The sequence below is a fragment of the Melanostigma gelatinosum genome (genome assembly GCF_949748355.1).
Source record: "Melanostigma gelatinosum genome assembly, chromosome: 8".
Taxonomy (NCBI): domain Eukaryota; kingdom Metazoa; phylum Chordata; class Actinopteri; order Perciformes; family Zoarcidae; genus Melanostigma; species Melanostigma gelatinosum.
Genome location: NC_136641.1, coordinates 13,176,193 through 13,192,993, shown reverse-complemented (window position 1 = coordinate 13,192,993; position 16,801 = coordinate 13,176,193). Strand labels below are relative to the sequence as shown.

Sequence of the window (16,801 nt, the reverse complement as noted above, 5' to 3'; positions counted from 1 at the left end):
TTTGATTGTTCGTAAGCACAGGAACATTTTAATTGTACAGGTTAAGCAACGACCATCATTTTTATCCATTTATTAATTAGACTGTTAAGGGTTTTAAAATCATACAATCTCTAAACAGTAATAGTTTTACAATATTCTTGGCATCTTAAATTGATATCATACAGGGAACTAGAGTTTGAGAAAACAGGATAAACCTGCTGTACTAGAATTACCCCTTGGGCCCTGAATAACCCACCATTCCTCCTTGTCTTCGACCAAAAGTTACTATAGTTTCGCTGTGATAGAGTAGACCTTAGCTTTGCTGTGTGGTAATTTGAAGATATGATACATTTAAAAAACAAAACTTGAAATAAAGAAGGTTTTTAAATCTGTATTTTGACACAATTGGGTAACAAAGCAGCCTTTATTATGCCAGTTGATTTTGTGCTTTAGTTGTGCATCCCTCAAATATTCTTAATTAGATTGGCACCACAGCATCTATGATTGGCACAAAGTTGCCACCATGGTTGGCATACAATAAACTGGGAGCTTTCAGGGCCCCCAGAATTATTGGGGTTTAGGACAGTTGTCTGCTTTTTTCACCTGGTAATGCAGCTTTGCTACCTTGCAGGAAATCTTTTTTTTATTGGTTTTTATTGAGTTCTGACACAAAAACAAAGAGGGGGTAAATCTCTTCCATGAGGGTTTAGCAGGTCAAATCCTCATCTGATACATTATGTCTAGTAGCAAAGTAAACACACTGTGTACCTGTGTTTATTTGTGTATATCCTGTATGTAATCGTCTAACATAACGTATGGACTCGGTGGTTAGATATCACATAAATAACTATCATGGGGGACGCAAGAATGCATAACAAGAAAGGAATGTGTGTGATCCAGTGCGTTCGGATCGTGTCATTCAAATCTCCATCAGTCCCTGAACGCAGCAAACTGCAAAACTGCAAGAGGAGCGGTGATTGAAGCGGAGAGCACAGCAGAGCGGCGGCGGCGTCGACGGCCATCTTAGAGCTACCGGGGTAACAGACACTCATCTTCTGGATTTTATTCTATTGTTGGAGAAACATTCCGCCTGACTGACGGGGGGAAGAAGAAGGTTTTTTTTTTTTTTTTACTTCGCCGGTCGGTTGAACTCCAAGTCGGGATGCGGTTCCGAGGGAATACACAATTTGCATCCGCTGTCGGAGTGGTCCTCGGACTATTATGTGCGGTGGAGGCAGCTAAAGGTAACTAAGATGGGATTTATACCCCGTTGTGTTGTGTCTCGCCTGTGCTTGTCGGATAGGTTTCTTTGTGCTTTGGACACGTTCCCAGACGCACGGGGTTAAAACCAACGTTGGCGAGGCTGTGCGTCCTGAGGGATGTTCGGTAACCTGTTCAGGGATGGTCCGCTCTGGAGCCGGATGGATGTGGTGGAGCAAGTGCATCCCGAGATACTGCATCCATTTAAATACTCCAAATCATGCACAATATTCTAACGGCAGTGATTATCTGTGCGTAATCTTCCATCATTACGCGTTAAAAACGAAGCGGGCTACTTTGGAGATATATCAAGGCCACGAAACGACCCCCTTCTGTCATCTGCATTCAGTCTATTTTGGGCACTGGTTTGTTCTACTCGATTCAAGCAGAAATGTATCATTTTCATTTAGTCTCACGTTCTGCAGAGTTTGTACTATTTGTTTTACTCCCTCGTGTCTAATGCTCTCTGTGCTCATCTCGTATTTAAAATATATTTGAGTGCGAGCGAGTGATGATCTTTACCCCCCCACGCACTTTTTATTTTTTTAGACTCAGTGATAATAAACCGCACATGTTTCCTTTACTTCAGTTAGTATGCCTCATGCTTGGTTTGGCAACCTTGTGGACGGAGCTTGGTTGGCTACGCATTGCAGATCCTCCTCACGAGCCCCTGTTATGTCGTTGGATTGAATAATTTATGTGCTGGGATCACAGGCTTAAGTAGACAGCCCTCAGTAGGCCCGGGCCTACTTATGGTCAGAGACTTTAGAAAGACCAGAACGTGCAACTCTTCCTTTGCAATGTCACTGATGGAGAGAGAGAGAGAGAGAGAGAGAGAGAGAGAGAGAGAGAGAGAGAGAGAGAGAGAGAGAGAGAGAGAGAGAGAGAGAGAGAGAGAGAGAGAGAGAGAGAGAGAGAGAGAGAGAGAGAGAGAGAGAGAGAGAGAGAGAGAGAGAGAGAGAGAGAGAGACTTTGATTTGCTGCGCTGCAGGCCGGTCCTCCTCCAGCTCAGACATGAACACCCTCACTGCGTGGATTTATAGACTGTGTTTTCACATAAAACTCAATCCACTGACTCCCTGGTGTGAGCTTCCTGTTTCAGGGTGTGTAGAGGTGCATATATTAGTCACTAGCCGTATCGGCATGCCTGGGCGGTCACTGTGGCTGGAGGCCAGTGTGTGTGTGTTGTCTTCCTTTAATGCTACATCCCGTTTTATTCTCTATGAACAGGGATTATAGACACTCATAAAAAGAGGGTTTCAAATCCAGCCAACAAAAGGAAAAAAGGCCTTCAGCAGTTCGTCCTAGTGGTGTGTGAGTGTGTTTTTGTGAAGCGCACCTGCTTACTCCCCTGTTCTTATCAGCACTGGAGACCTGTGAAATCAGCATCTTGGTGAGGGCTTATCTTTCATTAACCAAAGGTCGCTCGCTTGGCTTGTGCACCACTTCTTGTCACCTGCAGTCCAGCTTTGCGTTTTCATGGCTTGTTGTTTTTTAATTTATTACTCCTTGTAGCTGATGAGGAAACCTCTGGTTTGTCCCTCAGTCGTTCTTGTTCTTGAGTAATCTATAGTTTAGATGTCTAAATTGTTTGATTTTATCACTAGAGAACAGAGCGTCGGCACATTCAGGTGAATTTCTTTATGTAAGAGATGTTGATGTCGTGGCGATAACAAACCTCGAAGGATCTGTTGGAAAAAATAAAAAAAAAGTTTTTGATACACATCAAAATTCTTACCTCGACGATATGATTCATTACACCGCCAGCAAGGAGATGTCAGTGTGCGTAAAACTGGTGCAAACGCATATCTTCTGTGGCAGGCCTGTTGAAGCCTTGCAGCATTTTCGGCTTTTTAACTCTTTAAGTGTTGTCCACCGCTCTTAATGTTTCTTCTCCTGGAGTTTCTCATCTTGTCCATCATGGATTTTGACACTTTGTTTTCTCGTCCATGTAATTCTGTCTTTTTCTTTAATGAGCAGCTGCTGGGTGTCTTCCTGCTCTGGAGTCAAACATGAGGTCTGCTGAAATGCACGAGCTTCCGCTGTGCACACACAGCCAGACAAAGGAAAAGCTGACTGCTGGGAAGTTTCTTGGCCCATTCATCATCGAATTAAGTAATTCTAGTTGAACAAATTGGACGCCCTGCTTTGTGTGGCGCCGAGTTAACATATGCGTTCTTCTCATATTGCAGTAAGGAAGTACATATTACAGGTTGGGTGCAAGCATTCTCTCCCAGTCGTCCTTGACTTACCGGTACATTCATTGGAGAAGCCTTCTATTGATCCACTGAAAATGACATGTCGGTTGTGGTTAGAGCAAAGTATCGGGTCAATATTTTTCTTTTAAAATTGTTACACCTCTGAGGATCCTCCCTGATCACAGCCTCGTTCAATATTCTGTTTATTTTATGAATATATAAACGGCAGGAAAATATTTTACACATTTTCTTTATTTGTACCAAAAATCTTTATCTAAAAAATGCTTGAAATGATTATGATCATTTCATCAAGTCATAAATGTACAAGTCAGCTGCAGGAACTTCACACACACACACACACACACACACACACACACACACACACACACACACACACACACACACACACACACACACACACTTTACTGATATCGGCCTTCAAAAACCTCCTTCCTGGCTTATGAAACTCTCTCATCCAAAAATAGGTCTATTGAGAGGGACCGATCAAGGCCCTATAAGAGGGTTCCAGAAAGCAAAACGTAAGATGACCGCCATCAGGGACCGAGTTGACCCTGGGGGAAATAAATGTGCTCACATTTTCTATTTTGTTGACACCAAACCTTTTAGCTCCCAACAATCTGTGTGACGTAAGCCATCGTGCTATGTTATGGGAATCAGAAACTATGTGGATGCACACGGCTGACAATGACTACATTGTTCGACTCTCCCATGCAGCTCTTGTGACACTGTTGTAGGCCATCGTTCAGCGGCAGTTCACAGACTTGTTTCTCCTCAGAACTAACATCGCTAGATGTTTAAGGGGAAATATCCCCCCTCAGGCTCACTGGAAATATCCAGTGAGCCGAATCATTGTCACTGAGTTATCACAATGTATTCAAGAGTTATGGCAGTCGGTGTCAAATATGCCACGCCCACAAGATATTGGCAGCCAATTATTGGAAAACAAAATGAAACATGAAACATTTTTATGAATAAATGTTGTACGGCTCAGAAAATGATGTATCAAATCAGAGGAAGATTGGATTAAATATAATGAAAGACTGATTAAAATGATATCAGAGAATGTTGTAAAATCATCTCTCTGAGATTTGTCACGATGCAGGCAATCTCAGGGAACAACAAGCCTCGACACCTTACAGGATCCATGTGCCCGATGGAGCCTTGCTACAGGCCCCATGGAGGCACCACCTTCAGTCCAACCTTATCACTCGCTCTTTTGGCCGTTTTTGAAGAGATATCCTGCTGAAAATCAAGAGAGGTAATGAAGGAGCTTTGCATTGTTGGAGATTTAATGTTGATTACTGCTTCTCTGGAGTAGTTTAACAACTATTGCCAAACATGTCACCCGGTATTTCCCTGAATAACCGTTTACTTGCCCTACACATAGGCCCTGTTCCGACCAGTTAACTCTTCCATTTTGTATTATTTATTCAGAGATTGCTCAGAGAAACAAAGGGCTCTTGGGCCCAGACTTTAGGGGTCGGATCTTGACTAAGCGCGTCACAATGTGGTCACTGTTCGAAGGATCGCGACGACAGCCCCTCAAGAATGTGTATGTGAGATAATCCCCCGAAAGTGCAAACTCGTTGAAGCATTTCGATTTGGTAATGTGCCACTTACTGCTGGAAAAGACAGGCCCTGAGAATACTGGACTCAATTTGGGTCGGTTGTGACTTTCCTGTCATCGGTGCCTCCACTGGCTGAATGGAGTCAGTGAACTGTCAAGAATGGGTCATTCAGTTGTGAATATTAAGTTGTGCCAGATGACGACTAAGAACGAGTTTACATTCATGTGAGCCCTTGGTCCCGATGTTATACATTGTAACTTCAAGTGTAAAGTAATATTTAGAAATAAAAACACCATTAAGTGTCAGAATATCCAGGATTACGCATATTATGTCATATTATTTAGTTAAGTCTGCTAACATTTATTTTACAGAAGCAGCATCTTGTGGAGGTGAAATTGTAATTGCAAAAATATCCTTTTCTTCCTTGAAACATCAAAATGGAAATTGAATCCTCTGAAGTAATAGCCATCTCATTGTGTTATTAGTATTGGTGTGAGTGTAACAAAAACCCCGAGCAAACAGGCTTTGATTCGTTTATCTGGTTGTGTTACCTCCTCCCTTATATCACACTGCTTCCACGAGGAAAAACTGCCACTGCAGAGCTATTCACATTTGGGCGTGTCCACATTCAGGTTCCCGGCTCCATGGGAAACGAGCAACCAAAAGAGCACATTACCTGCCGCAGGTCAGCTGCACCCGTCTGCCGGTGCAGAGTTGCAGCCGCCTCACTCTCACTCCTCCACTCTCACTGGCTCTCTTGTGCCGTTCACACACACACACACACACACACACACACACACACACACACACACACACACACACACACACACACACACACACACAGAGAGGCGATTGAGTTGCATTCAAGGCTCTGCGTCCCCCCCCCCCCCCTCTTCAGAGGAGCACTACGGTCGTCCAGAGTGTGTTGGTTCTGTCGGGCGGTTGAGACGGCGTGGGGGGGGGACAAACAAATGTTGTTGCCTGGCAGGCAAACTGAGAGGCTCTCCTGTGTGAGCAGGGTGTTTGGGGAGTGAGGGCCCCTGAGGTCTGGGTTTCCTCTTTAGGGTCCCTGGAACAGTCCCCTGTCTGTGATGGAGGTGGCTTGCGTCAACAAGAGAAGTGTGGCCACTGTTTCAAAACCGTGAGCGGGTTGTCCATTGATTATTCCACCGGGCCACGGCGTTAAGAGAGCCGCTCACCAGCACAGTTAAAGACATCGCTTGGACTCAGATTTGCAGGCACCTCATACCTTCAACTCGCAATTTCTGTTTGTCTCACTCTGTTTGATATTTCTGCCTGACATCAATAAGTCCTGAAGGGGCCCTGTGGTAGTTAGAAATCAGTCCACAGCTGGACTTGCCTACTGCTCACGTACTCTGAAGGCAGTGAGTGGTGCATTTTGCGTATTCGTCTGTGTTTTATTTTTTTTTGCCGTCTCCCTGGAAACACCTCAAGGTCTAACTACCACCTGAGCACAGACTCGGCCTTCTCTTTTACTCGGTGTGCTGCCGCAACTCATGGGACAAATATGGAAAGCATCCTGGCAACAGAGAGCCTTTGATTTAGTCTCAACGAATAACAAAGACAGCCTGCACACTCTGCTGGGAGACCGTGCTGTCAGCCACTTATGTTGTCTCTGATTGGCAGGTTTTGCTATTCTTCCTGAATTTGGGTAATCAAACATTCGCACAACGAGCGTCGACTGGTTATTCAGTATTATTAGTCGAAGGTAAATACATGCTGCACCAGCTGCTCCGTATGTGATTTATGTAAACATGCCAACATGGTCCACACTGTCTGCTGTCGGTATGATAGTTTAAGTAGTAATGTAGTCTGAGCTCTCAAAGGACATGTGAGTCACAAGATAATAAAATGGTTGCACATAGATACTCAAACTATTGTTGCACTTAAGTGTTGCTCAGTAACTGAGCGGGGTGCAGTAGAGCTTCACATTTGCATGAAATCAAAGAAGATGAAGGTCGGCGGGCCGTCAGACATCAAAAGTAAAACCTCAATGAAGCGGAGCTCCACAGCGCGTCACACGCCTGACACTTGGCTGCACCGTCGTCATTACACAACGTGCCCTCAGAGCATCATCAGGCTCCATCTGATGACTGCAGACGGATCATCTGCTGCAGCGATGCTGCTACAACCTGGAGAGCTGTGGTTGTGTTCCTCTGGCTCTCCCTGGGTGACCAGTAGCCAGCGGCAGTGGTGATGGTTTTTTTTGCTCCAGGAAGAGACATTACGGCAGTGACATGAACGGAAAGATAGTGTGTTCAGGCTTCCTGTTGAATCTCAGGATTAGCAGGACCTATTGTGACCCGAACGTTCCCGCAGGAAGTGTTTCATCACGGTTAATAGGTCAGACTGTAAAGGCCAGGCTTCAATAAAACAGCGAGGCAACCATAAAGGGGCTTTGTCTTTGTGTTCATGTGAATAGTCGATGCGTTACCCCGTTCTTTGTGGGTTCATGAAATAAGTCAGAGATGGCATCGCACTGTTAAATATGGGCCTCCACAGAAAACCTTTCAACCTCGAAAGTTTTTTGTTGGAGATTTATATTTTTGATTGTTGGTGGTGTTGACAGACTTAGTTCCAATATGAGGGGAAACCAACAGATAAACAGTGTTGGTATGCAAAGAGAGGCGAGGCTTATTTAGCCTGTTACCATACGAGACCATTCATTGTCCTGTGGGGGAAACCAGTGGCTGTGCTGTGTCACAATGAACAACAATGATTTTATATAAAAGAAGACTTGATTGCATTGTCTACCGCCTTAAAGTTCAGCCAAGTGTCTGTGGTAGGTTGCAGTGCGAATAGCTACTGGCTATATGGTCTCACCATTAGCATTGCAATGTTATTTCTGCAGTATTGATCCTGACAAGTATTTTTCTCACACTTTAATTAAACCATATCCGTGAAAGGTACAACATACAAACTCACTCCAAACTAAACGCAGCTAAAAGTAATGTTGATTGATTATTAAATAACAGCAACACCTTTCTGTATCGTGCGATACAGTTCAACAGCGCCACAAACCACGCAGGTGAATAACAGTTTCAACAAAAACTGAACATCATGACCTCCATGGACGTAGGATGTATTGCAGGACTGTTGTCTCGTTGTGGAGACTGTGTCAGACCAGCTACTAATCAAACACCAAAGGAATCTGTAGCTGCAAATATGGATCTCTTAAAATTTAATTTGCTCCCTTATTTTGTCTTTCGTGCTGATCCGATCCGTGACTCTGATCCGATCCGTGACTCTGATCCGATCCGTGACTCTGATCCGTGTTACGAGCCGAACCGTGAGTTTTATGATCCGTTGCACCACTACAAATAAGCATCATTTTAATTAAGGACCAATTTATTTGAAAGCATTAATGGTCTGTTAAAATGTGCACTTTGGTGCAAAAGAGTGCACAGTTCATGCGACGGAGACATAGAGCTGATCAGTAGATGGCTCGGCATCCACAGTCACACGTGGCACTTTATCCTCGTCCACCTGTGTCAGATGTCGGCCATGTTTCAACCCTCTCCAAAAAGCTCTTGTTCCCCGAGTTCTCCCTCTGTTGATCTTAAAAAGTCGATTCCCTGGTGTCGGCAGGACACCTTTGCTCGTATCATTGTATCATGCTCTCATCAGACATGCATAATAAGAATTTGGCAGCCTCCGTCGCTTTGTTTGCCCTTTGCTTGACCTTCTCTGTGAATGAGGTAGATGCATCCCATTATAGGATTAAGTGTCATTGGCTATATTTGCTGCATAACAGGATTGCACACTAGGTACTGTGTTGTGGAATGTCGGGCTGTAAGTGGGTCCAGTAGCCAGTTGACATGCGCTTGACCGCAGCTTCTGACGACTCATTCATTTCTCAAAGGCTATTTTATTTTGCCTGTCTCTGCTGGATTCGAGCTGAATCTGCTTGGTACTGGATACAGTATAATGTAAAGGTCATTTTCTGTTGGATTTTTTAGATAAAATAACATTTTTTGTAGATGTGGTTCATTCAATCGTCAGCGTGGGATGACACTACCGGGTTCATATTTATTATTTAGCAAGAGGCAAACATCAGCCCATTATATCTGTGTATTTATATCCTAACTCATCTAATATTTATACGTAAGCCAATGATGGCGGGACACTGTGGTCCAGTCCGGAACCCCACAATGTATGCTTTGGGGTGATTGATCTAAAATATACGAGGCCAGCCCTCTTTTTCTTTATTGTTTTTACATTTTTGTCCTTTACTGTTCTCCAATCAGTCTGTAGGCATTAAATGGAACTAATGGTGTACCATCATTGCTGTAAGTTCCTGAAGGCATCTTGCAAAGCATTTTTTTTCTTTTCAGCTGTTATATTCAATATACAGACATTATATCTTCAGAGGCAGATTCTCACTCTTCTTGTCTTTAGTTTGAAGCATGCTTTAGCTTAAACGGTCCCTTTTTCTTGGCGTAACATTGACCAACAGTCAACGTTCTACATTATTAGAAGTGCAACAATGAATCCATTAGTTGATCAAAAGAAAAATAAATCTGCAACAATTTGGATAATTCATTATTTATTCATTTATCTTTTATTTAAAACATAAATTCTCTGTTTCCAGAGTCTTAAACTGTAGGATGTGCTTTGGGCTTTTGAACAAACATCAAGTAGTAACGAGCAATTTGACGACGTCACCGGCGGGTCCAAGAGCTGATGATGAGTATTTGTGATATAAATTAAGCAAGTAAATGGACAGAATATGTGACACACATCTGTATCAGATAATTCAACAAGACATTTTCATCAATCTACAGTGGATAACACACACAATCACTTAACGTTCCTCGAGCATCTGCTGCAGCATGTCGGGGATCTTGATCAGTTTGATGTTGACTATTTATTAGTGGAGAGATTCCTCTTGAATCATCTGCTTTCATGAGCGTGAAGGGCTGAGTCTGCCGGTTATAATTGGGCCAGTAGTGAGTATACATTGCGTTGGATGAATTGGTTTTCTAATTAAGTTAAATTAAGAAAATGTCAGTCTTCCTCGATAAACATCCTCAGTGCTGCAGCAGCAGCGGCCGCCTCCTCAGACTGCCTCAGACATTTCAAAGCATCTTTCCGAATCTCACTCCATCTTAACTCATAAAGCCTCCCCTCTTGATAAAAAAACACTGGTCCCTCCCTAACAATGCAGAGGCTCTCTTATATAATCATAGGAATCTTATCTTCTTGCTGGTATGTAATAAATCACCCAGTTTCCAAGAATACGGCTGTCTGTATTTGGGGAAGTAATGTCTTTGTTGCTCTGTGTCAACTCTTCACAGCAGAACAAATGTTCTTCCCATTCACTGCAGGTTTGCAGGGAGATGATGAAGCTCTCTTGTCAAACGGGCCTTGTTGGCAATTTCACACAATGTATGTGAGAATTTCATGCTTTTGAATAAAATCGTGCTTTAGATTTCATTTCATCAGAGGTGTGTGTGTGTGTGTGTGTGTGTGTGTGTGTGTGTGTGTGTGTGTGTGTGTGTGTGTGTGTGTGTGTGTGTGTGTGTGTGTGTGTGTGTGTGTGTGTGTGTGTGTGTGTGTGTGTGTGTGTGTGTGTGTGTGTGTGTGTGTGTGTGTGTGAGAGAGAGCGCGAAAAGGGGCTTTGATTGTAACGGTTTGCTTTTGAATTTGTGTATCTGTGACACATTTTCTGCTCCACTTTTGCCATCTGTGAGCATATCTGCGTCATTTCTTCTTTTTTTTTTCTCTATTGATTTGTGCGGCCAATCTCAGAGCATTGTTGGGATACAGTGTCTTCCGTCAGACTTTGTGTGACGTCACAGCACAAAGCAGGCATTTGCTTGGTTACAGTGGATAAAATGCACTTTCTAGAGTAAAACTCTACTTCAAGGTCCTTGCTCATCAGTCAAGGTTAACTAGACCAGGCAGGAAGGGCACAGGCAGAGAGCCCTCTTGGTTAGTTCATTTGTGTACTGGTCAGGATTAAGCTGAAATGATTTGCATAAACCTGCCGGAGCTTTGAGAATGCAGCTTGATGTTGTACTATTCCGTGCCGGTCCTGGTTCAGTGCTCGAGGCCGAGAGCTCCTCAAATGCGAGGCCCACATGTAACCTGGCTCACAGTTACTGTGACTTTGTGGAAGCTAGAGCAGATTATTGTAGTCGTCTGGCCCGGCAGGTCACAAGACATTCTGCAATGGCGATGTATTGTGCTTGATCAATTCAAGACAACTCGTCCTTACTCACCAACGACACGTTAGTTCTCTCTACAGCACATTTAATGTTTATTAAGCCATACGAACATATTTACTTTTTGCATTTTGACAAACGGCTGCAGATTTAATTTTACGATGCAAAACGTATTTCAATTAGGATTTAACTCTTAAGACGTCTGCCATTCATTCTGGATGTACTTTGTATTTTCAGGGTCAGCTGATGAGAAGTGATTTATAAAAGTACATCACTTTTATTATCAGACATTAAAATAAACTAAATTGCCATCGGTTGCTGTTGCAGCTTTTTGAGCATAATTAAACGTTCTAGAAAAAGCCCACTTAAATACATTTGGACCCATTGTGCTCTGTGGTGATGATTTCATCTAAAAGGAGAGCTACTTGTCAATAGGTCTTGCATAAAAGAACAATGTAATTGTTGCAGTCTGCAGCCCTGATAAGCATATGCTCCATATGATACTGTGCCTGGTCCAGTGTTCCTATCACCCACACAGCGAGCTGTCAGCCAGAGTCAGCCTCACCTTTGCAGATCAGCAGCAGTGGAAGGCCGTCCTCTCCCTTCTGCTCAAGAGTGAGGACATATTGGTGTCAAATGTGTGACAACGTGAGTGACAAATGTGTCACTCACGGCAGCTTTTTCTGCAGCCGCCAGCTACAACAGCGTCCTGTGTGCAGCTGGGATGCTTCCCAGGCCAACTAGCACAGCTGTACACAGCCCCACTGCTGCTCCACAAACTGGCCTGAAAGTCACAGCCAGAGCCTTTGTCATTCATGTGATGCCCCTCAAAAGTCATCAACTGATGTGGATGATGGTATTGTCTGTGTCTTGGACTTTAGGTACAGTTTTGGTGAATCCAAAGGTATAACATCGGCGCATTGGATGGAGAACGATGTGCAATGGAGGGTTAAGAGCAGCAGATTTTCACGCTTGGCTCATGGTTGCCCGTTCCTGTTGAGGGTCGATCCCTTCACTGTGTGTGATGCTTCTAAAAATACCATGAAAAGCATCCAAAACGTCATTAAACGTGCACTCAAGCTGCATTGGGAAGAAAGATAAAAGTCAAAGTAGCAACTTGAGAAAACGCAGAGGAAATCTGATTATTAAAAGAACAGGAAAATAAAGTAAATTGCTTTCTAGTTCCGGTGAGGGAAAAACGATTTGCCATCTCAACTCGGGCCATATTATTAAAATAGACTTTTTATTTTTAAATATATATTTCGACACTGACTTTTGCTCTCTCTGTCTCTCAGTCAATAAGCACAAACCATGGATCGAGACGACATACCACGGGATCGTAACGGAAAACGATGACAAAGTGCTTCTGGACCCTCCTCTAATTGCACTGGACAAGGATGCTCCTCTACGCTACGCAGGTGAGAGAGGAGGTTTAACGATGCGGCTGCTATTCCTTCACTCCCTCAGCTTCGCGTCACCTGGAATAACTCATTGTACAATTAATAAAAAAGACAAACATACTCATCTGTACCATTAAGGCTTTGAGATTATGTTACATGTAAAAAAACATTTTTTAATTGTTTTATTTTACCAGCATAGTTTCATATCATAGAAGTGCAACCCTGATGCTAGCCTTAGCGTAACGCTTTCATTTCATTATATCTGTGATATAGTTTATATTTGAGATTGAATGTTTGTACAAATCAGATGTTCGGTAGTGAATGAGAGAATAACTTTGCTTATTGTTGAACAATCATTAAATGCACACCTGGGAGTGGACTGTGGCATTTTCACGACATGCCTGGCATACTGACGCACAGCTGGCTACCATATCCTCCAGATCGGCCCTTTTGATATTCAGATCAAAATACTCTCGTATACTTTCATGTTCTTCAGCACAGTTTAGTGTGCTTCATGTACCGAGGCAGCGTTCGCTCTGGGGCTTTTTAATCACACCAGGATTGACTCTGGCAAACATTCAAAGCACCGCAGCACTGGAAATGATTTCCCACCATTTCACATCACATGAGCTGTGTGCGATCTTTAGTCTGCGAGTCTCTTCACACTCTCGCGTGGACAATTAAAAAAAAAAAAGTCAGATTACTTCTCCGATTCGGCAAGTCAGTCTTTAACGTCCACTCGCCTTCCGGGAAGAGATGCCACATGTAATATTCCTCACAAAGTTACGTGAAATCTGATTGTTCTCAAGAGCTGAGCGGCCCGGCAGTTGTTAAGGTGGACATCTTCAGCATTTTCTGAAGGGCAGGGAGTTGGAATAGTTTGCCCATATTCTCTGCATGATGCTCGTTTCCTTTCACAGTAAATTAGCGGTGAATACAGAGCTTGCTGCTCCCGCTCCTTTCAGCTGGGGCTCCGTTTTTTTCGATAAGCGGGGCTTTGCAAATGGGGCCGCGTGTCCCTGTGAACTGGCTCTCTTGAGACAGAGCAAGCCATCTGGCTTCACGTGTCAGTAAGGGTGACCAGCTTTGTCGTGCCGGCCTCCTTTTAGTAGGTTCCATCCGTGCCAACAAACAAGGTTCACTGTAAAGCTGACCCGCAGACCAGAGAAGCCCGATCACAAGCTCTCATGTCAGATTAGTGTGAATGTGTGAATATTTAGCATGAATGAGGATCTACAACAAGGTAACGTGAGAATGAGCTTTGTGTTCATGGACGACTGTGCTTAAAAAAAACGAGCCGACAACACAAAGTACGGTGCGTGTTCCCTCCAGATCTGGGTTATTTCATTAATGTAGGCAACACATTGGCCAGTTAACATTCTGCATTTATAATTCTACTGCATTTAGTGGAAGCGGTTAAATGACCACTGCAGGTCAAGCCTCTGAAGTCAGTGCGTATAGCAATCGCTGCGATGGCCGACCCCGAGCTGAGCCGAGAGGCCCGTGTGACCCGGTGACAAGCGGAGGAATTCCTGAAGGCCTGGTGTGAGCTGGCCATTAGAGCTGTGCTGAACACGGAGGCCCTCGGCTCCCACTGCATGACTGGCCCCGAACAGCAGTCCCTAATGTGAAATCCATTTCTAATTGTTGACGAGGTGAAAACTAAATGACCAGGACCAACCCACTGGAGGCCCCGACGGGGCTTCAAAACAAACGGCTCAGCAGAAAAGGACTTCATCATTTGGAAGATTGTACTATGAAGTTGCTTCTTATCTTGTAGAATGAATTTTGTAATTATTATCAGAGTGACTTTAGCAATCCATCCACCAGAAAATAGATGAGCAGTGTTTTTAGAATCCCCGAAAACATGCTGATGTTCAAATCTGAGATTTCTGTTGCTTGTAATTGGATGTTCTGTCACTTTTTACTAGAATAAGAATCGCTGAGCCGTTAATAAAACTGCAAACACTTCGACACCACCGGCTTTTCATGAATGTTTTTCATCCTTTCTTTCTTTCAACTGGCTGGAGGAGTTTTACTGACTCCATATTCTGCTGGTGATTTTGAAAGCTTATTGCGTAGAGTGTGCTTCCTTCCTGTCCTGTGTTTTCTCTGAGAGTCTAACTCTTCTTCTAACTGACCTGGGTTTATCTTCTCTCCCTTCCTTGTAGAGAGTTTTGAGGTGACCCTCACCGAAGAAGGTGATCTTGGGCTCTTTCTTCTGCCTTGTGCTTAGTTGTTACTATTAACCCACTAACGCAAAAACAGCATCCACACTTTTACACAGAACCTCCCGCCATGCTCTGTAATCTCCCCATTTTGGTTTTTTTTTCTCGATTTTACGTTTTTCTCACCCTCAATTTTTTTGAACTTCCAACAGCTGGATGAAAAGTGTGATGTGGGGCTGACTTTACTTAGAAATATCTGTGCATGAGACATCCATTGCAGTTTGCAGACCCTAACAGTTTTTCAGCTGTCACCAGGAAACAGAAAGCTGCTTTTAAAACGGGAGTTTTCAGTCACTTTGCTGCCATTTTGTCCAGTCAAATTCTTTCAATTCAGAAAATATAAAAGGAAAAGCCAATTTTTGACACATTTAACAATAAATTAAAATCTGAAAAGACACAAGATGATTTCAAAACCTCTTAACACACATTGGAGCAGAAATCGACACCATAATTGGTATTTAAAAAGGATAATAGCTCTGAAAATGTCTTAGAAGGTATCATCCGTTGTTGTGGTGCCTCTCTTTGACCGATCAGATCTATGCAGGTACAGTGACTCCTGTGGACGTTTCTGACATTAAAGTCTTCAACTGAAAGCTGCTGAGATTGTTAACTAATGCAAACTCTCTCTGCTACAAAGTTTCTGTTGTTGCATCTTTGCCTCAGTGGATCTCTTGAGTTAATTCTCCAGCACTAATCTACCATTAGCATGGCTGCAGTTGTCATTTGATGTGGATGTCAAGCAAGTTGATATTTCTAACCCCGGTTCTCATCCAGTACGTTTTGTTTGAATACTGTTCTAGTAGCCGTTAGGTTCTTCTATGATTTCATTTGATTCATTTTGCAGTCGTTTTGGGTGAGAGGCGAAATTACACAGGAAGACTTTCTTTGGTTAAGAATAAATATTTTCGGTGGTGTTGGCTGAGTCTTTTTTCTTTTCTTTCACAAACCTTTTTGGGTTTTGATGGCTGAATTGGTGCTTATTACAGTGCTATTTCTTAATTTTTTAAATTATGTTAGTTATTGCTTCTATCATACAATAGGCTGTAATTTGTATTCATTACAGAGATAAATGATCTGCGCTTCAAATACTGTTTTCTATGTTCCTACATTTTGGGCTTGGTTTCATGAATTTGATTTCTGATATCCTAAGTACCCCTGTGAAATGCCTGTCCATATCTTTTCGGTTTCTGCCTGCATGACTGGATGCAATGTTTTCAAGTGGCTTGGAAAAGACACTCCGTCTTCTATGATACTAAATGTCCCACACCCTCTCCCAACTCCCCCCCCAAGTACTCACCCATATGACAGTGCTTTTGGGCTTCCTCCACAGACACCACCCATCCCAATCTACAACTCCCTGGCACCCAAAATCTGTGGCTGATCTTTTTTTTCTTTCTTTTTTTGCGTGAATTTATGGTTTTCATGGTTAACACAATTTTTCATTTGAACAATACTATTCTACACCCTGACGTCAGCTATTGTGAGCAAAATCTCTTTTGGCTCTTGACGTGTTCAGGTGAGATTTGCGGGTTCAGGATCCACGGGCAGAATGTCCCCTTCGAGGCAGTGGTCTTCGACAAGTCCACTGGCGAGGGGGTCATCCGAGCCAAGGACAAGCTGGACTGCGAGCTGCAGAAGGAGCACACCTTCACCATCCAAGCCTACGACTGTGGGGAGGGTCCTGACGGCGCCAACATGAAGAAATCCCACAAGTGAGTCAACCTCCTGTCAGTTTGACTGTACAACCAGAGTGCAGTCAGTTCTGTAAAATAAATAAAGGTTTTGCGTTTGAATATTCACGACACAGAAAATGATTACAAAATACATAAAATAAAATTAAAAATGTCTCTCTCATATTTGTGAGGATTCATTAAGGGTGCTTTCACACCTAACCCATTAGGTGTGGCTCATATGCAACAGAGACCAACCACTGGACTGTAAATATGTGATTTTACCATC

At 43.2% G+C, this 16,801-nt stretch overlaps 1 protein-coding gene across 1 annotated transcript in view; it reads left to right on the top strand.

Moving 5' to 3' along the window:
- The first annotated feature begins 1,017 nt into the window (after positions 1-1,017).
- Positions 1,018-16,801, top strand: part of clstn1 (calsyntenin 1) — a 32,329-nt gene continuing 16,545 nt past the window's right edge. The window contains exons 1-4 of the mRNA XM_079273884.1: positions 1,018-1,223; positions 12,510-12,632; positions 14,786-14,815; positions 16,359-16,554. Of these exons, the coding sequence (XP_079130010.1) occupies positions 1,142-1,223; positions 12,510-12,632; positions 14,786-14,815; positions 16,359-16,554 (431 nt within the window). The 5' untranslated portion in view covers positions 1,018-1,141. The remainder of the gene's footprint in view (positions 1,224-12,509; positions 12,633-14,785; positions 14,816-16,358; positions 16,555-16,801) is intronic.